This window comes from Heptranchias perlo, chromosome 9 (genome assembly GCF_035084215.1).
Source record: "Heptranchias perlo isolate sHepPer1 chromosome 9, sHepPer1.hap1, whole genome shotgun sequence".
NCBI lineage: Eukaryota > Metazoa > Chordata > Chondrichthyes > Hexanchiformes > Hexanchidae > Heptranchias > Heptranchias perlo.
In genome coordinates this window covers 54539657-54561537 of record NC_090333.1, presented here as the reverse complement: position 1 = coordinate 54561537, position 21881 = coordinate 54539657, and the positions used below count along the sequence as shown (strand labels likewise).

General features: G+C 41.8%; 1 protein-coding gene across 1 annotated transcript in view; it reads right to left on the bottom strand.

Annotated features, from left to right (window-relative positions):
• Positions 1–21881, bottom strand: part of nmnat2 (nicotinamide nucleotide adenylyltransferase 2) — a 275260-nt gene that overhangs the window by 2541 nt on the left and 250838 nt on the right. The window contains exons 6-10 of the mRNA XM_067989728.1: positions 10225–10305; positions 5540–5584; positions 4209–4285; positions 2120–2221; positions 481–548 (exon numbers count right to left, since the gene is read on the bottom strand). Of these exons, the coding sequence (XP_067845829.1) occupies positions 481–548; positions 2120–2221; positions 4209–4285; positions 5540–5584; positions 10225–10305 (373 nt within the window). The remainder of the gene's footprint in view (positions 1–480; positions 549–2119; positions 2222–4208; positions 4286–5539; positions 5585–10224; positions 10306–21881) is intronic.

Genomic DNA, 21881 nt, shown 5'->3' with positions numbered 1-21881 from the left:
CAAATCTGTTCCTTCCTTCTTTCCTTCCAAAGGTGTTGAATCCTTCTTGGGGTATGGTTCCACAGGCACCAGCCACCCTCACCCAAATAGCCACTATTCAAGTGCCAGCCTTGACACAGAGTATAGGGCAGGCTCATCGACTGTTGGGGTGGGGGTGGGGGAAATGGGGAGGATCCCACCCTCGTCCAGTATCCATACATGCACAGTTCTAGCAGGAGTCGCTGGATAACAATCAGGAACAGGAACCTTGGATGATTTTCCCCTCCCTGACCCAGGGACAACACGACCAATTATAGTGCCCCTGGCATATCCTCAGCTAAAATCAGCTAAGTCAGCACAAACTGAGAATGGAACCTGGGACCTTATTGGTCTCTATGGTTCTGCTACCCACTAATTAAACTCAATGAACCATCAGGAGGCTGTTATTTTTAATATAAAGTAGGTCAGTCGCTATCCAGATGTAAGAAAGAGACTACATACCTACTCTTGGTAGAACTCACAACAGACATGGGGTGATTAGTATCATCCTTTACAGCAAGGATGTTGTCCTGTTTAAGAAAAAATATTAAAATTGCATTTTACCATATATATGCAAATCAGATACAAGCGAATTCCTAATCTAAGTAAGTCTTGACCAACCTTCCAAGAACTTATGACTTTGTTATTATTATTATAGTCGTTGTTGCAGAACAAAGAGTTTGTTGGGGAGAGCGGGCTGGTTCTGGATTTGAATCCATCCTGCACTCCTCTCTCCGACAGCTCTAAAGGCTCGAAGTGAATTTCCATTCTCAACTCAATTCCAAGTGAATGCAAAACTCCCATAATTCGGCTACAAAATGCCAGTCTTATTCAGGGAGAGTATAATGATGGTTGATCAGAGAACGGAAATGCTGATACATGGTCCTGTAATGGGTGCTCTTCTGAGACTTGGGATTATGGCACATTGCTCGGACAAAGTAGAGGGAGTTCCTACTATAGCAGAGTGCAACATTTCATCCCGTGCCAAAAGGATTAAGGGGAGATGGAACAAATCAAATCTTAGCTTTGTAACCTTCCACAATTTCTGTGTCTTGTTGTTAAAGGGACTGCATCAGCTCACATAAAATATCAATGTAATAGTTATGTCTCTTGGGGAATATATTTTAAAGCAAAATATTAATATAGAAGCAATGCAGATGCTGTACATTTTACGGTTTTCCTCCTTTAATCCGTGTGCCTGCACTAATTTGGTTTTGCTTTCTCTTAGCAGCTATAATGGCTGTTTCAAACGTTCTTATAATGACAGTAATAATAGGCCAGACAACACATTCATAGCTGTGGAACAAAGCAGAGAAGTGAGGAGTGTCAAATATTCCATTCTGTCTGATTTAGAACCTGCCCTCAGAAATGGGTGGGTATATCCATTGGCAGCTGGTAGCAGTTCATGCACAGGAGTGGTTAATATATATTCCATTATACAAACATTCATAGTCTTTGGGCGTTGTGATGCAAATGTTGACATATTAGCTTTCTCTGATTAATTGCTGTTGGTTAAGCAGTGAATGATGCATCCACCATGGCTTTGGGTCCTTTCAACAGGACCACAGCACAGATGTGCTTCGTCTACATTCATGACAGTGTCATCGCCTGAAACACTCCATCCTTTGTACACAGAAGCTCATACGAACATATGAAAACGACAGACAGGAAAAGACCCACTAGCCCATCCCATACAGTCGTGATGCCTTATGCATCATGATACAGACAAATGGAATGTTAACCATCCCTTATGGACCTTGCTGTCTATATTTGCACCGAGTTATGCCAACTAATAGAGTAATAAAAATAAAAATACTTCCAGCATAATAAACTTTATGTTTCTCAGAAAACAAACAGAACCTGCTGCACTGTAGTTCAGGATCCATCAAGGGTGTTGGCCGTAGTTATTATCAGTTCTTAGTTGTATCAAAAAGTATGGTCTTTTCATCTCTGTTGTTTGAATTTTGTTATCGAAATGCGTCAGACTACAAAATATCATCATGACACTTCATAGCAAAATCTTTTGTTAAAAAATCTACAAAAAAAGCCAAGCAATTGATTTTAGGTGACAGTCTCTCATAGCAAAATGGTGAATACTGACCTTGTACTTGCGAAGCATCGAGGAGTGATTCATGATCCTATCTGTATCTACACTTTCACGTGGGACAACCACTATTCCAAAATCACCCACTATCACTTCCATCTGGGAAAAGACATTTCAAAGCACAATTGCAGTTATGATGATCTACTTCACTTCATGAAACGAGAAAACTGCTTTTTGTACAGATTCAGAATAACTAGCTAACACTGTGTCAGGCAGATTACTAAGAGCTTGTGGCATAAAGTACAGGACTAAATAGTTCCGATGTCCAAGATAATTCACACCCTTTAAGAAACACAGTCCCATTTTTAGTGATTTGTCTGCTACTTATACCAATGGATAAAGCCCAACTTGAAGAACCACACCACTTTAAGCAGCATTAAATAAACTCAGTGATTGTGATGAGGTGATGGAAAGTGGCTCAGGGAGAACCAATGCACTACAACTGAATGGCACAATATGGGCTCATGCCTGAGGTTTCCCACAGGGAAACTTCCTGATCTTGGCTGGGTTGTCGGGGATGGAGCTAAGTGGAGGCCAGACATTTTCCTGCAGGTGGGCAGGAAATAAATGATTTTTATTTACATATTTTTCTTTGGGTGCCAGACACAAAAGGTTCCATTCTCTAGCACTGACATTTCTCAACTTAATGAGCACAAAGATTTGCTCAGAACTGTGACTGGCTGGAATAGATCATCACAATTCTAATCTTTAACCTCCAGTTTCTGGTTTGACTCCAGCCCAGGGTGCTAGGATAAAAGTCTCCTCTTGTCTGTTGGTTATAAGGGCCCTACCTATTCTCAATCCGGTCCCTAGTGACCATGGACCTACAGTGGAAAACTACACTGTACCGGCATTCTCTCTCACAGAGGCCATAGGATGGCTGATGTGAGAAATGGGAAAATGCAGCAAGGGTGTTCTTTTAATATTGAGGCTGAGGCGGATTTTTGGGGCAGAGAAGAGGAAGCTTTACTCTGCCTCTACCCGTGAATGCCCAAAATAAGAATGAGTTGCATTTGCTAGTATTATATATACCCGATACGACAAAAGATTCACTCAAATGAAACCCAAAGAGAGGGATGAAAGAAGTCACCAATGTATAACTAATGGTTTCTTTAAGAATGATAACAAGGGGTGTTTGGCAGGTCTGCCATAATATTTTGAGCAAGATGGGGGATGTAGCCAGCCAGACACCACCGAGCTGTTTTGTTTCTTCTGTCTATGTGTCACCAAGAGCTCAGTCGCTCACAATCGCTGCTGTTTTATGCTTCGATAGGTTCATTTCACAGACTGTAAACGTTACGGTTTTATTTCCTAACATACCGGAGCTGTAGCAAATATCCAGTACCATAAATCACTAAAAATTAATTTGCAGGCCTATCATAGAGGTGTAAAGTTCCTGTTTGAGTGATTTCCATAGTTTTCCATATACTTCCGGCTTTGATGGGCAGGCTGAGAGCTCAGCTCAGCCACAGCTACGCAAAATGTTGGCATGCAGCAGCTATCCTTGCTATTCGTTCATTTGTCACTGGTGGCAAGGTGGTAGTCTATACACATGAGGCACCAACACCACATATATTAATTACACTGTTGCCTCTAGAGGCAGTGTTGCAATATAAATGGAGTATGATTTTTGATTATTTAGTATTGTGCAAGGATTAAAAAAAGATGGCTCACAGTTTTCTACAATAAAGGTTAACTAGGTATGTTAGCATTGTGTAGGAGTGTTGGAGTTCCAAGCATTGTACCTTGTATCATGATTCTGCCAAGCAGTGGTTTGCAGGTATCAGCTGTGCACTAATGGAGAAGTGGCAAGCAGACATCAGCCACTTCCCATCCAGGAGGGAAGGATATGTCAAGGGAGAATCACCCTGCCTTGCAAAGTGGGCCTCCAAGCAATCAGTTCAAGAATAACATTGGCAGAGGTCTGGAAGCAGATTGCCTGCCTATCCTCACGAGATAAAATTCTTTTAGCACAAATTGCCAAAATCTATGCTGCATCTCTACAGCAATGTCAATCATTATCCCTCATAAACCCTCCAAACACAAACACAGGGTGCAACAGATTGTAGCTGGAAGAGATACTCACATCCTCCTCATTCCACAGACCTGGGATACAGAAAGATTCCAACAAGTCACTGCCACACAGCAACAAGATGCGGAGTTCTGAGTGATTGGGAGACAAACACCAGGATAATACTTTACAATGGTGGTTCATCCAAACAGTGAGGCTTTACACAGAATTAACAATAATCAAATAAAACACTGAGATTTAATCTAGCAAGGGCCTGGTACTACAGGGGAATTTTAGGAATCGCCTTCACCCCTCCATTTAATCCACAAAATCCTTTCTGCCAGATTTATTTCTCTCTCTCTATTGCATCCTAACTGGCAAAGAGAGAGAACGAGTTTGGAGCAGTGGAGAGAGAGCCTACAATGGGAAGACAGGGTTTTACTTATTTTAATTATCTCACATACACATTAATTTTCTGTAATGTCCACTCCTGGTCCTGTTGCTGTGGAAACTGCCCTGTTTATATTACAGGTGGTTTCCAAAGTAGCCAGATCCCCTCTTTAAACAACTTGAGTATACAAAGTTTGTGAGTGCACAGCTGTTTTAAGGGTTAATTCCATGATCCTGCATTGTAAGCGGGGCAGTCATGCTCAAAGAGAGGACAGGTTGGGAGATAGGGCCACAGCACTGCAGTCCTGATTGTCTGACTCACACTCCCTGGGAATGCAGCTTCCCCACTGCGAATGCAGAATGACTGAATTAAACTGTTAAAGTCAGTGGTTGCAACGATTTAGCTGGTGGAAGAAGCTTCCTCAATGGCAATGGTGGGGTCATACAATCCAGAGACCCCTGGACTGGGCAGGCTTAAGCCTTTCAACCATTCAGTCTGCTCACAGAATCACAGAATTATAGAATGATACAGTGCAGCTCTTTCCCCATAGCCCTGTAATTTTTTTCCCTTCAAGTCTTTATCCAATTCCCTTTTGAAAGTTACTATTGAATCTGCTTCCACCACCCTTTCAGGCAGTGCATTCTAGATCATAGCAACTCGCTGCGTAAAAGAAATTTTTGGCCAAAAAGTACATCCACCTTCACCTCCCATGCCAACACTGCTTATGTTTCTTTTGTCATTGGAATCTTTCCTGCTCTGTTAAGCACTGGTTAAAACCATCTCTTATGGGGTTGCACCCCACCTCAGGCACCTGTGACACTGCCTTATGTACATTGGGTATCCATAGGCAGCAAGCTAGCAATGAGAAATGGTGTAAGGAGGATACTTATATTGAGTCACTGTCTCCCCAAATATCATCCCTATGATAGTTAAAACCAAACCCTTGCAACATTTCTTATAACAATCAACCAATCTACTATAAAAAGGCAAGTCAGCAGGAAATGATTACACTCACCAATCTCTTCATATCTCATGGCTGTGCCCAGGTTTGCATTTTCATCTGAAGTAAAGACACAGAATTAAAAGCTATTAAAAGATTGTTTGCACTCTAAATAAAATCACTCCTCCGCAATCCACTGTCCATATAACAATATCTGTCATAGAGGAATGCGGGTTTATGACTTCTTGCAACACCAAATCAGGTCAGATGCTTTTACTTTTCGGTACAAAAAGAACCTGTAATTGGGAGAGCAATCGCCGCGCATTTCAAGTTTCCTTTGTGTACCAGTCTCTGTAGGGCTGATGGGTTCACCTCCCTATAGCTGTCCCTCGGACCAGCTCCCTCATCTGCACTGATCGCATGGATTTACCTCTCATTCTCCCTGGCTCCCTGGACTTCACGGCTCTTGGGTTTTACTTTCACTGCTCCTCACTCTTCTGTTGGTATAGCGGATCTGCTGGTGCGTACTGCTAATATCTGAGGCCACTACACACCTCCACTGGACCCCTGGATCAAGCTCTGCTGGCTCAGATATCAATTTTAAATGGACAGAAAATCACAAGCTGGGGTATGTAATTTCCTGATATGCTGGGTGCTTTGAAGCAGAAAATCTCCCTTTCTAATCCTTGATGGGAGGTAAATAGAGTCTCTTTGGAGTTGAGTTTGTTTCATGCCTGTTGATGGAAGATTGAAACCAGTCAACTCTGTATTGCAAAATTGGTAATCTAATACCTGGGCCAGGCAGGTGCACAGTACTCCAGGGCATTCTTAATGATTGACCAGCCAGCCTGGTCCATTAATGGCATCTGGATGATGGGTTTCCTTTCACTGAACTCCAGATAATCCTGCAAGCCATGACGTAAGAGGCAGGATGGTCTAGCTGGACAAGCTGTATGAGGTAAACACTCTCTCTTTCTCTTCCCTCACCCACCACACCCCCGCCCCCTCCCCCAGGATCAGCGAGCTGTGAAATTGTAGCTGGTTAAACACTAGCAGTAACCCTGCAAAAACATAGGGGTCCCTAATGCTCACCTGCGTCAAAGCTCTCTGAATTTTTGGCCTGATGATGCTTTTCTTCATTTGTCAACTACCTGATTGACAAAACAAAACTCTGCGAGGTTCTCACTTTTTGTGTGCGTCCAGAACCATTTGTCACTTCTCATTGCCCTCAGTGTGCCACAACCAAGCTCACAAGCTTACGGTGACTCAGTGGTGCACTTTTTCCTGTTCCTGCACCTGAGCACATTGCATCACCTGGGCACAGCGAATAAAGGAAAAATCGGGCAGGCAGGATTGCCCATAATGGAGCCCTTCCAATTTTCTATCCATTTAAACGAATGGAAGGAAAACTGGGCGGCCCCCCTCCCCCCGCCATTTTTCATGTATTCGCTACACCCAGGTGATACAACATGCCCAGGAACAGGAATATAGGCCATATCATTTTTTTTTATTACATGAGATTCTGGGATTAAAAGGGAGCTGGATTGATATCTGCTGAAAATGGGGACTGCGAATTATAGATGTTAATAGCACAGTTTAATTAATTTTCAGGGGAGGTAGGAGAAACAAAAAAAGTGGGAGATATTCTGCTGAGGCATTCTAGGCACATACTGGGAGTGTACGTCAGGAAACTGCCTAGCCCCAGCCCATGATTTTCTGTCAGCTAAAATGAATGGACAGAAAATTTCCCGATATGCACACCCAGCATGTGCCGAAGCATAAAATCACCCCTTTAGTGTTCCTTAAAGTAGGGAACAAAAGGTGGTTGGTGGGGGGAGGGGTTGGGAGTTCACAATATGGGAATTTTGAAAGGGGTGGACTCAATGGGGTGAATAGCCTTTTCTCATTCCGGACTTAATGGGCCGGAAATTGCCTACTTTGGTGTGGCAACCTCTGCAGCAACTCCTACGAATAAAAGGTATGAATTTACTTGCCGCAGATCCGTGACATACACATGCGTGAATTTGAAGATTTGAAAAAAGTCGCGACATCAGCCCAGCCTCTGAGCAGCGTAGGCTGATGCACACGGGAAATGTCTGTGAGAATGGAAGCCCCGCCCACAAACAGGCATGTAGAAATCATTCATTTAAAGTGAACTTCTCTATGTTAGTGTAAATAAAAATTTAACATATCTTATAAAAAGCCAAGCAATTGATTTAATTTAATGAAACTTACAGAAGTTAAAAGTAAAAATTTTTTTTAATTTACAATTTTAAAATTTTTTTTAATGATCAAAAAATATTAAAATAAGTGTAATTTGACATTCCACATTTTCAAAATTTAATTTTTTGTTGTTTTGTTGTCATTAGCAGTCACCGCGCTTTTAAAAAGCAGTGTAGGGCTGGTATTTTCCAGCGTACCTTTTGGTGGCGTAAGTATCTTCGTTTGAGCTGGGCAGATGGGTAAGTTTACAAATGTTTAATGATTTCTATGATTTTAGTGTACCATGTCCCTTTAATTCGGAACTGTCAAACCACGGGCGAACCAATGGGAGCAAGTTCACAATTTCTGGGTTTTAGTGTGCATGTGCGCATTCGTGAACTTACTCCATCGATTCGCTGGCGGTCAGAACAGCGTCCCAATGTGATTAATTTCTGGGCCAAAGTTCTAATAATTTTTACTGGTGTTTTGAGGTTGCATTCCTATTTCTACGGCTACTCTGAAAATGAGTGTTGCACAGTTTAATATTGCAGAGTTTAAACAAGGGCAACATTGGCACATTGCTGCACAGTTTGACCGTTGCAATTTATTTTCTTATAATAGCTTAGTGCACATTGCTATTATCTATAGCACTTTTAGACGATCAATCTACCTCAAGTGCATGTTAATGGCTGCGGCAGGGAACCTATAATGAAATCGCAAATACATCACTTCTTATTAGACATGAAACAAAATCAGTTTTCTTCCTTAACATTCCTGAACACAGTTATGCCAATCAGATGTTTAGTCTGTGCCTCAGCTTCTGCAACATTTATTCCCCTTTCTTCATACAGTGCGCTTGGTAAGATTGAAACAGAGGTATGTTTAGTGTGATGTATGGGAAGACTGCCCGCAGCTGTCTAAACTAGTGTACTCTTGTAATTGGAAAATAAATGGAAAAGTTATAACCCTAACCATCAGGCCACTAGAATTTGACCCCCAATTCTTTTATGTTCCATTTTACTCTGTTGTGACATTTGCTAGAGTATGCTACAAATTGCAATAAAACATAGAAAATACATGACTCACAAGGGCTGCATTATAAGGGTGGAATGTATCCAGATATTTTACAATCATATCAAATTATATCAACATGTAACTTTTATAATGCCTCAGGTAAGCATGAGCTCCATAAACCCAATAGCCAAAAGGTAATGTAGATTAATTCCAATAACCTTTAGTAATATCATATTACATTGTAAAAAAAAAGGCTCTCTTGTTTCTGAGGAACAGTGTTGATATTCTTTTTGGAAATGGCAAATTGCAGCAAACAAATTTCAGTTGGTGACCTGAGCACAAGGAATCAGTACATTGATTGTAAATTGTCCAAGTCCTTGCATTTTGATAAAAGTCTCAGTCAAAGGGCTAACAGCATACCTCAGATTCATTGTCTGTTTTATAATGCCTTTGGATCATCTCCATGGCAATCATTCAGCAAATCAGCAGCACACAACATTTCCAGCGGATTGTCCATGGGATTGCTCACAGTGCATCAGAGAAAATGCTGTTTTATAGCAATGGGGTATTATTTCATGTAGCACACAACATATAATCATGGCCACAGATTTTTCTAGCTCTTTTCCTTGCTTTTGTTCTGTACGTTCCGTGTGTCTTGAATTCTGGTTTATTGTTGTTTTGCTTTGAGCCAATAAACAAAGTGCGCTGGCTAAAATGTGACAGGTAACAGGAAGTCACTGTGATGTTTACAGGAAATGCAATATGCAACATTAAGATTATGAACAGGTAGGGAGAGTTGGGCAGGAGGTGGCAGGTCAGAAGAGTCGGGCAACGTATGGGGGATCATTAATGGACCGGGAGCCAGCAGCAGGTGACGAGACTTTTGTGACATGCCAGAACTTAATTCAAAATTCTCGATGGTCAACTGTGCCCCATGATTCCATCTGTTCTCCTGTGGAAACAATAAATCAGTGGCCCTTGGCCATAACCCATGAGACTCCCCATACAATAAAATCTCAAGAACAAATTAAAAAAACATACAAGTGAGGCAGCACTAGTGCCACCATAGGCACCAAGATTCAAATCATGAGATGGGTTTCCAAAAGACCTCAAGGGCAGCTACAGGCAAACATAAAACACATACCTCCGATAGTGTTGAGTGCCATATAGTTCTAGCAGTCGGCAGTTTGAGCTCTCTACCCATTTGTACAGGCCAGCAATGTGATTTTTACATTTCTGACCCATACAGAATTTCCTCGACGTTGGGATTGGTCTGCAGCCAAAAACATAAAGTTGCAATTTTAAAGCAGCTGTTCAGTCACTTCAAAATTGCAACTATGATTTTTATCATTTGTAAATGCTTAATTGTGAGCATGTTCCGTTCTCCTGGTTTTCAAACTAATAAAATAATATTAAGGCTTTGAATAAGGCTGTTCAATATAATGTTGCCCTGTCTACAGTGTAATTTTCTGTGATGAAGGGCGGTGGGATATTTGTGCTCTGGTAAAGAGTCTGACCCCACCACAAAGAGAAAATACTCTTACCCACAAAGGTGAAGCGTTCGACGTGTGGACGAACACAGCAGATTTTCCCCAGACTTTCGCTCACCTTCCCCAGGATTCGAACTGCAAAACAAATCCAGTAGAAAGGAGATAAGTAACAGGCAAATACAGAGGCAGCTCAGTAGCTGCGGTTTAATAAAATGGAAATCACAACTCCCTGGAAAGAATGAACTTGTATTTATATAGTGCCTTATGTCCTCAGACTATCACAAAGCACTTTACAGCCAAATGATTACCCTTTGAAGTGCAGACACTGTTGTTATGTAGGCACAAGTCAGGAGTGTGATGGAATACTCTCCACTTGCCTGGATGAGTGCAGCTCCAATAACACTCAAGAAGCTCGACACCGTCCAGGACAAAGCAGCCCGCTTGATTGGCACCCCATCCACCACCCTAAACATTCACTCCCTTCACCACCAGTGCACTGTGGCTGCAGGGTGTACCATCCACAGGATGCACTGCAGCAACTCGTCAAGGCTTCTTCGACAGCACCTCCCAAACCCATGACCTCTACCACTTAGAAGGACACGGTCAGCAGGCGCATGGGAACACCACCACCTGCACGTTCCCCTCCAAGTCACACATCATCCCGACTTGGAAATATATCGCCATTCCTTCATCGTCGCTGGGTCAAAATCCTGGAACTCCCTTCCTAACAGCACTGTGGGAGAACCTTCATCACACGGACTGCAGCGGTTCAAGAAGGCGGCTCACCACCATCTTCTCAAGGGCAATTAGGGATGAGCAATAAATGCTGGCCTCGCCAGTGTCGCCCACATCCCATGACCGAATTAAAAAAAGACAACTTGTGCCGAGCATGTTCCATAAACAGCAAACAAACGAATGACCAGATAATCTGTTTATGGTGATATTGGTTGAAGCAGAAATGCTTGACAGGATACTGGGAGAACTCCCTGCTCTTTGTCAAATAATTCCATGGGATCCTTCATGTCCACAGCTGGCAGATGGGGACTCAGTTTAATGTCTAATCTGAGAGGCAGCACCTTCAACCATGCAGCTCTACCTCAGTACTGAACTGAAGCATCAGCCCAGATGAGGTGCTCAAGTCCATCGTGGGACTTGAACCCACAATCTTCTGACTCAGAGCCATGAGCACAATCAACTTGCCCAGAATGAATCTGGAAATTACTGACAATAATATTAATGAATGAACTCTTAACTGCTAATATCGGCACCAGTTATTTCAAGGGCCATAAGTATTTCATTTCCAATGGGTTTACAAAATTTGATTCTAAACTGTACCTCTGTACATCTGTACCAAACTCCTCCATTTTTATGGAGACCACTTTAAATAAATTCTTTCTTCAGATCTTAATTTACCTTCAGTAAAGAATATGCTCCTTACAAGAATAATTTTAGTGCCTGGTATTGGGAAATGCTAAGTGTGGTCAACTTATGAAGGCATTCTGTCCAACTAGCCAGTGGAGAGCAATCAATTAGGGAAGCTTGCATCACCTTAAAACAAATTACAAATTATTTTTCCCTCTACCATGAAGAGAAAATGCTCTTACCCACAAAGGTGAAGTGTTTGAGGAAGAAGTTTTCTCCTTTGCCTGTTGTGAAAACATTGACCTGTGCTGGGTATGGTTCCACAGGCTCTGCCCTCCAATACTTTGCTCAAGTGCCCATTTTCATATGTGAGCTTACACATTATTGGCTGGCTTTTCAGCAGTGCTTGGCCCTAACCCTGGGCGCAGAGGATAATTGTAGCACCCCTACTGTCCTTTCCTTCCCCCGCCCTTGGATCAAACACACAGTAAACTTTGGAAATTCCTGGTATGTGTGACAAAAAACCGTGTGGGGTACAAATTCGTCTTGGGGCAGTAACGCAAAACGAGTGACTGCAAAATGGGATGCCAATTTGCTCTCCATGGAAAAGAAAATTGGGTGCAGTATAAAACGGGCTGCTGATTCACTATCACCTGTTTCACTTAAGACAAATTTATGCTGCTGTATTTCTCAACTGAACCATCAGGGCAGCTCTCACTATTGAGAAAATTAATTTACAACCTGTGGAAACCACTTGTCCCTTGTGTTGCTAACTTCCAGAATGGATTGTGGCTCTTTATCATGATCTCCTCGTGTATGTGACTCACTGCTCTTCCATGCCCCATCTTTACCGCCTATTGTATAATTGATTGGTAGCTCACCGTCACCGACACCTACCCTGGTGATTTGGCAGTGGAGCCAGTCAAAGATAACATTACTGCCTCGGGCTGCTTGGTATTCATATGCTGTAAACAAACAATTATGCGGCAAATAATCCTTGTACAGCTTTGCCAGATTGTAATGTATTTGTGTGTTCTTGTTGGTAATTTTTTTAAAATGTGGAAACTACAAAAAAATGGGTGAATTTATTAATAATAATGTTATAGATTTTAGAACTTTATTAGCTACAGTGTTTTGTTGCTTTTTTGTTTGTTTGAAAATGTGCAACATCATTGACATGAATTGTTTTATAAATTCTTGCTGAAGCCACAAAAAGCATCATATTTCAATATTTAGGTGATTATTGGTGTATATGTTTGGAATAAAAGGTGAGAAACTGGCTAAGGCATTAAGTTTAGCAGTGAAGTTACCTTGCACACCTGACTTCCATGCTGTAAGGTGAATGGACGGCACAGGTACCTCCGGAGATGTTAATACCCATCAAAAAGAGGCTGTTGTCTTTTCCAAAGGCATCAATTATAAGCATTGCCTCCAGAGGTACGGATACCTGTCGCTTTTGGTCACTGGCAGGCTGAGCAACTCCGCCCACCTGTCTAGACCAGCAATGAGTTTCTTTCCCCCTACCCCCTTATTGGTCTGTATAGAAATTCCCCACCCACTAGGGCAACATCCAGAGTCCTGTAAATAAAGTTATGAATTGTTTATATGGTGCTGTAGAATCTGTTCTAAAAGATAAACTGAGAGGTTTCCACAGCAGCAGCACCCTTGGGCTCTAGAAGTGTTTCTGTAATATAAATGCAGATTTCATTGACTGCTGCCCGAGACACTACAAAAAGGAAAGAAGTGAAAATCTCCTCTGAGGGCTGAATCTGACAATAAAGGGTAGAAATCCCAATCGTAGACTTCACATGCAGACATTTAACGAGCTCATATTGCATTCCCACGTGTGATATTTTCACATAGCTGTTAATCCATTTTAAATTAATGAGATAATCCAAGCATAAAAATAGCACACACAAGAATATCATACGAGCGTTTTAAACATGCAGGTCACCAATCAAGATTTATACCTTACATGAATTAACCTTGTACTTGGTAGACCTGATGATATACAAACTCTCAGTATGGCGCTTAGGAAAATTCAAATCTACTACAAAAAGCAATCGAGAATAAAACTTGCACGTGGACAACAAGAACAAGTAACAATGAGGTTACTTGTACAGTACAAACTGTCTCAAACATTGGACCTAATTTGGTAGCCAGAGATGGATGGACGATGTAGATAGGGTGAGAGTGCGACTTAGAGCACATGTTGCCAACTTGCACCTTTCCAGTTAATGATTACAGTTCCTCACCATGGATACGTAAAGAGCAAAAGGTCACAGGTAAAGAGAGAAGGCTGTAAAGGGTGAGTTTAGGTCAAACACCAGCAAATATGTCTTTTCACAGATGGTGATCAACAATTAGAATGGATTAGCTGAGGCCAGAATTCTGTAATTGGGAGTCAGCAAGTTGCTATTCAGAGAATCATGGAATATTCTACAACAACAACTTGCATTTATATAGCACCTTTATCATAGTAAAACATCCCAAGGTGCTTCACAGGAGGGTTATCAAACAAAATTTGACACCGAGCCACATAGGGAAATATTAGCTCAGGTGGCCAAAAGTTTTAAGGAGTGTCTTAAAGGAGGAGAGAGAGGTAGAGAGGAGGAGAGGTTTAGGGAGGGAATTCCAGAACTTAGGGCCTAGGCAGCTGAAGGCACAGCCACCAATGGTGGAGCGATTAAAATCGCGGATGCTTAAGAGGCAAGAATTGGAGGAGCGCAGAGATCTCGGAGGGTTGTTGGGCTGGAGGAGGTTACAGAGATAGGAAGGGGCGAGGCCATGGAGGGGTTTGAAAACAAGGATGAGAGTTTTAAAATGAAGGCGTTCCTGGAATGGGAGCCAATGTAGGTCAGCGAACACAGGGGTGATGGGTGAACGCGACTTGGTGCGAGTTAGGATATGGGCAGCAGAGTTTTGGATGAACTCCAGTTTATGGAGGGTGGAAGATGGGAGGCCAGTCAGGAGAGCATTGGAATAGCAAAGTCTAGAGGTAACAAAGGCATGGATGAGGGTTTCAATAGCAGATGAGCTGAGGCAGGGACGGAAACACACAATGTTACGGAGGTGGAAGTAGGCGATCTTGGTGATGGAACGGGTATGTGGTCAGAAGCTCATCTCAGGGTCAGATGGGACACCAAGGTTGCGAAAGGTCTGGTTCAGCCCCAGACAGTGGCCAGGGAGAGGGATGGAGTCGGTGGTTAGAGAATGGAGTTTGTGGCGGGGACTGTAGACAATGGCTTCCAGCACAGAAACAGGCCATTTGGCTCATTAAGCCTGTGCCAATGTTATTCTCCACATCACCCAACTAGTCTAATCCCACTCTCTTGCTTGGTCCCCGTACCCTTTAATATTCCTCCTTTTCAAGCAACTAACTAATTCCCTTTTAAATGATTTTATGGGCTACACTTCAACAATAGTTTGTGGTCGATAATTCCACATTCTAACCGCCCTCTGTGTAAAAACATTTTTTCAAAACGCACCCTTGATTCTTTTTGTGACCATCTCCAATTTGTGCCCTCTCATCACCACCTCACCAACCCTGGAAGCAAACTATCACTACCTTGCCACAACCCAATTTGTTGGTTCTTCAAAAAATTCTATAAATTTGGTCAGGCATGACGACTTTTAGAAATCCATGCTAACTGATCATGATTAATTCACGTTCTTCAAGTACTTAATAATTTCATCCTATATTACAGACTCTACGGGCCAAAAATCTGCAGTCCCGGCATAATTCGGCCACAGTGTAGTGGAAGGGCTGAAAATTAGGTCCTGGTCTCTACTTGTAGAGCAGGGTCCTATTTGGAGCAAGGGAAGGGAATTCCTAGGATAGGAATTTCCTAACCCCAGATCTCGGTCATACTGAGTGGTTACCACACCAAGCTCAATGAGGCGTGGTGTCCCTTGGCCAGGCATAAGCGGCACCAACCTGAGGGTCCAGTCCTGGATCCCTGAAAAAAACAGGCATCCATGGGAACAGATTGTAAGTGGGCCAATAGGCCCTTTGAAAAAATTTCTGTTGGGCCAAAGCTATCAGTTGAAGAACGAGCAGCTACCATGTGGTGCACTGCACCCCTCACCCCCCATCCTCTGCTCTGGTGGGTACTGAAGTTGTACCCATAGTGTCAGCCATATACAAATTAGAGAACTTCCCTCCAATCCCAAGCTATACACCCTCAAAAAACATCCTCATTAGAAAAGCAGTTTTAGTCAGCCTCACACCTCAACATTCTGTGGCAGCATCACTGCTGTTAAGAAAAAAACACAGGGAGACAGCAATTACATGTAAAAGTGATAATCAAAATAAAACAATAATCAGGCTAGGTGGTAATCTAATAGAAATAAAGAACTTCAATTATTGCATTTATTTACGTTTTAGACACTGGGAGACATTTGCCCCCGTTGACCCGCCATAGAACATGGCTTCATCCACCCCACAATTCAGAGGAATTAAACTCACACAATAAACCAAGGCTTGTTTAAATTTTAAATAATTGGTAATTCACCAGCAGAATTCAAATATACCATTGATCATCGCTACCCGCAGTTTAATTTCCACAGCAATTATCTGCATGCTGCCATGTGACATATTTGTACGGCACATTATTGCATTTAATTAAATACTTTGAAACCTTGGTGATAATCATGATCTTAGAAATTTTTTGTCTGTAACTGGGAATTGCAACTGAGACTGTCTAAAAAGAGGTCAGCTTTTGGTTTGGGAAGAAGATTTGAGCAACCATAGCTTAATAAACATTGATCACTGAGAGTTTATTAGTAAATGAATGTACTGGTAACATTTCACATCATGCATCTGATCTTAACTAGTACCTATACAAAATAAAGTTGTAATTTAGTTGCAATAGTAATTAGCAGTTATTTAATTACACTATTATCAAATTGTTGCAATTACAGTAAAGGTCATTGGCAGGGATGGGAAATGGGAGTTATGGACATTCTCACTGTATGTACATTTGTGACCAAAAAAAATGCTCTAAACTCTGTACTGCATTCAGTTTAAATATTCACGATAAGTATATTTTCATGGCCAAGTTTCTCTGCAAAAAACCTAATTTTAATCGACACTATAGTAAATCAGTTCTACTGTCGGGTCCCCCCTAAGCTCAGTTGGAAAGTGCACTGTCCAGTGAGCTTCTGAGCCATACGTAGCAGGGAAGTCATAGGTTCAGAATTGGCTAATCTCAGCCAGTATGGTGATAGGGGCACTACAGATTGCCTAGGTGCCCCAATCTAGGGAGGGTTATCAGCCATTCCAGTTTGTATTCCAAGTGACCCCTGCTATAAAATGCATGTGTGAATGACTAGGTTCAGCTGTGCTGCTCTACCAACATTCACTCCGTGTCTCATATATGACCCCTTGGCGATGCACTAAACGTTACTGGTGCTATGGAATTCCACCTTACCAAAAGTAATCTCCTCCGAGAGAAAATTACTATAATTAGCTAACATGCAGTTAATAAAACATCATCCAATAGCGGAACGAATTTCAGTTAAGCTGTAAATCCAGAACTATAACCAATACATAAATATTTGATAACAATGTTTAACATGATGTGGAGATGCCGGTGATGGACCGGGGGTGGACAAATATAAAGAGTCGCACAACACCAGGTTGTAGTCCAACAGCTTTATTTGAAATCACCTGACGAAGGAGCAAAGCTCCGAAAGCTTGTGATTTCAAATAAAGCTGTTGGACTACAACCTGGTGTTGTGCGACTCCTTACAAATGTTTAACATGTTATTAATTTCTGCAGCAACATTTGAATTACGTTTGAACTACGTTTACATATCGTTTACTTAAAAAAAAGTGGCCCATTTCTTTAATTTAGTTAGCAGCATTGTTCCTTTGATATGAAAGAACTAGTTTGCTCCATTACAAAGATTATTTATGATTGATACTGACATGCAGATGGTCCAATCATCCAGGATATGCACCTTTGTAGTTAGGCATCTAATATTTGGCTTCTTAATTATATACGCATATAAACTTATAGGTTTGTCTGAGAACCTCCACAAAGTATTAACATGAAATGCTGATACTTAGGAGGTTAACAGGAGTTTCAAGCAGGACAACAGTTCGTCTGAAATCTAAATATCTAATTAGAATGAAAAGCTCAGTTTCACTTCCTGTTTGATACAGAAGCTTTGTGAAAATATAAAACAGGTTGAATTTACTATTCTGAATTAGAACTTTGACAATTATCAGAGACTCTTATACTTTACTTAATATGAAGTTTCTTCATGGACTTTCTTCTTTTATGAATGTTTATATAATTTGTGCTTTTAGTATTGGCTGATCTTTATGCTGCAAAGTACGACTATTCCCCAGTGCACTACACTCAAATTCTACGACTATCGCCGTGCACTACACTCAAATTCTACGACTATCGCCGTGCACTACACTCAAATTCTACGACTATCACCGTGCACTACACTCAAATTCCACGACTATCGCCGTGCACTACACTCAAATTCTACGACTATCGCCGTGCACTACACTCAAATTCCACGACTATCGCCGTGCACTACACTCAAATTCCACGACTATCGCCGTGCACTACACTCAAATTCTACGACTATCGCCGTGCACTACACTCAAATTCCACGACTATCGCCGTGCACTACACTCAAATTCCACGACTATCGCCGTGCACTACACTCAAATTCTACGACTATCGCCGTGCACTACACTCAAATTCCACGACTATCGCCGTGCACTACACTCAAATTCTACGACTATCGCCGTGCACTACACTCAAATTCTACGACTATCGCCATGCACTACACTCAAATTCTACGACTATCGCCATGCACTACACTCAAATTCTACGATTATCGCCGTGCATTACACTCAAATTCTACGACTATCGCCGTGCACTACACTCAAATTCCACGACTATCGCCGTGCACTACACTCAAATTCTACGACTATCGCCGTGCACTACACTCAAATTCTACGACTATCGCCGTGCACTACACTCAAATTCCACGACTATCGCCGTGCACTACTCAAATTCCACGACTATCGCCGTGCACTACTCAAATTCCACGACTATCGCCGTGCACTACTCAAATTCCACGACTATCGCCGTGCACTACACTCAAATTCTACGACTATCGCCGTGCATTACACTCAAATTCCACGACTATCGCCGTGCACTACTCAAATTCCACGACTATCGCCGTGCACTACACTCAAATTCCACGACTATCGCCGTGCACTACACTCAAATTCTACGACTATCGCCGTGCACTACACTCAAATTCTACGACTATCGCCGTGCACTACACTCAAATTCCACGACTATCGCCGTGCACTACACTCAAATTCTACGACTATCGCCGTGCATTACACTCAAATTCTACGACTATCGCCGTGCACTACACTCAAATTCTACGATTATCGCCGTGCACTACACTCAAATTCCACGACTATCGCCGTGCATTACACTCAAATTCTACGACTATCGCCGTGCACTACACTCAAATTCCACGACTATCACCGTGCACTACACTCAAATTCTACGACTATCGCCGTGCACTACACTCAAATTCTACGACTATCGCCGTGCACTACACTCAAATTCCACGACTATCGCCGTGCACTACACTCAAATTCTACGACTATCGCCGTGCACTACACTCAAATTCTACGACTATCGCCGTGCACTACACTCAAATTCCACGACTATCGCCGTGCACTACACTCAAATTCCACGACTATCGCCGTGCACTACTCAAATTCCACGACTATCGCCGTGCACTACTCAAATTCCACGACTATCGCCGTGCACTACTCAAATTCCACGACTATCGCCGTGCACTACACTCAAATTCTACGACTATCGCCGTGCATTACACTCAAATTCCACGACTATCGCCGTGCACTACTCAAATTCCACGACTATCGCCGTGCACTACTCAAATTCTACGACTATCGCCGTGCACTACACTCAAATTCTACGACTATCGCCGTGCACTACTCAAATTCTACGACTATCGCCGTGCACTACACTCAAATTCCACGACTATCGCCGTACACTACACTCAAATTCTACGACTATCGCCGTGCACTACACTCAAATTCTACGATTATCGCCGTGCACTACACTCAAATTCTACGACTATCGCCGTGCACTACACTCAAATTCTACGATTATCGCCGTGCACTACACTCAAATTCTACGACTATCGCCGTGCACTACACTCAAATTCTACGACTATCGCCGTGCACTACACTCAAATTCTACGACTATCGCCGTGCACTACACTCAAATTCTACGACTATCTCCCCATGCACGACACTCAAATTCCACGACTATCGCCGTGCACTACACTCAAATTCCACGACTATCGCCGTGCACGACACTCAAATTCTACGACTATCGCCGTGCACTACACTCAAATTCTACGACTCAATCATGTAGACTCAATCTTTTTTTTATACGTAAGATTAACTCTTACTATACTTTATAACAGCTATTGTTTTAGCAGCTAACACATGACAATGAATTTTGAAACTTCTATCACAGCAACACATACAGGTGTAAGTGGTACTATAGAATCATACAGCACAGGAGGCCATTCGGCCCATCGTGCCTGCGCCAGCTCTTTGAAAGAGCTATCCAATTAGTCCCACTCCCATGTCCTTTCCTCATAGCCCTGCAAATTTTTCCTTTTCAAGTATATAGCCACTTTTATCACAACACCAATAATAGTGAGAGGGTGTAATTATAGTGTGACTAGTTTACAATAGCTATTTTCATTACTAATGTGGGCATAGGAATTTATAATGGAGTATAAAAGGATAGAACGTATGACTTTAAAATGGTAGTGTAATTATGTAATTAGGTCCAATTATTCCCTGCTCTCTAACCCCACTTCATCTGAAGAATTCACTTGATCCTGACCCTATGTACAATGCCATTGGGGTTTGACTAGTATATAAAAAAATGAAGGCCACTCATTTACAGTTTTCACAGAACAATGGACAACGTTGTGGAATTCAATTGACAAAGCACCAGTACAAATCCCAAAATACCATTTAAAAAAACAGATATTTGACTTATTCAGTCACTGTAAGTCAATAGCCCTGATGTTATCCTCCACATGGCATAAATGCCACTAATTTTACAAAACAGTTAATTCTCTGACTCACCCGAGTCTTGGCTCAGTGGTACCACTCTCGCTTCTGAGTCCGAAGATCGTGAGTTAAAGTCCCACTCCAGAGACTTAAACACATAATCTAGGCTGACACTTCAGCGCAGTACAGAGGGAGTGCTGCACTGTCAGAGGTACCATCTTTCAGATGAGACGTTAAACCGAGGCCCCGTCTGCCCTCTCAGGTGGACACAAAAGGTTTCATGTCACTAGTCAAAGAAAAGCAGGGGAGTTCTCCTGGTGTCCTGGCCAATATTTATCCCTCAAGCAATACCACTAAAACAGTTTAATTGGTCATTTATCATATTGTTGTTTGTGGGACCTTTCCGTGCGCAAATTGGCTGTTGTGTTTCCTACATTACAACAGTGACTACATTTCAAAAGTACTTCATTGGCTGTAATGTGCTTTGGGAGGTCCAGTGGTTGTGAAAGGTGCTATATAAATGCAAGTCCTTTCCTTTCTTTTCCTGTTGAGCAACACCACAGGAAATTTGTGAGTAGGTGAATAAATATACAGAGATAAATACATAATAGGGTTGGAGGAATTTCAAAGGCACAGAGAGGGATCATGGAAAGGGATAATAGAGATAGAGAAGACAAAAGAAAGACAGAGCAGATGGGGGAAGAGAGGAAGGGAATGTAACATACTTTTTAAATGATTTGAAGATGAAGTTAAGCAAACGCAAATACAGGGCTCTAATTTATTGCTGGATTAATAACCTACATTAGAGCTTGATAGTGTTCAGAATGATAAATCATCATTGCTGAAACCAATTGTACTGCCAACATTAACACAATGTTTAGCAATCAGTGTTTATTCCAAATTAATAATACATGTTCTACAGTATCAATTATTTATAAACTTGTTGCAATTCTGCATTTACACAATGAATTATCACATTAGCCCATTATTATTATTAACATTAAATGGTATTATTAAAGTGATATAAAGACTGGGCACCATATAGTTGGTGCTTTGTTGAATAATCATTAAAATTAATAAATTTTTCCATGAAAACATCTCACCAGTAACAAGAACCCAGCCGCATAGCTTTCCAAACACGTTTTATCCTGTAGTGGTACATGTGGATTTGTGTCCACGATTGTCAATATATGAGTTTTCAACCCCATATCCTCTCTATCTTAGAGACCGTCTATTT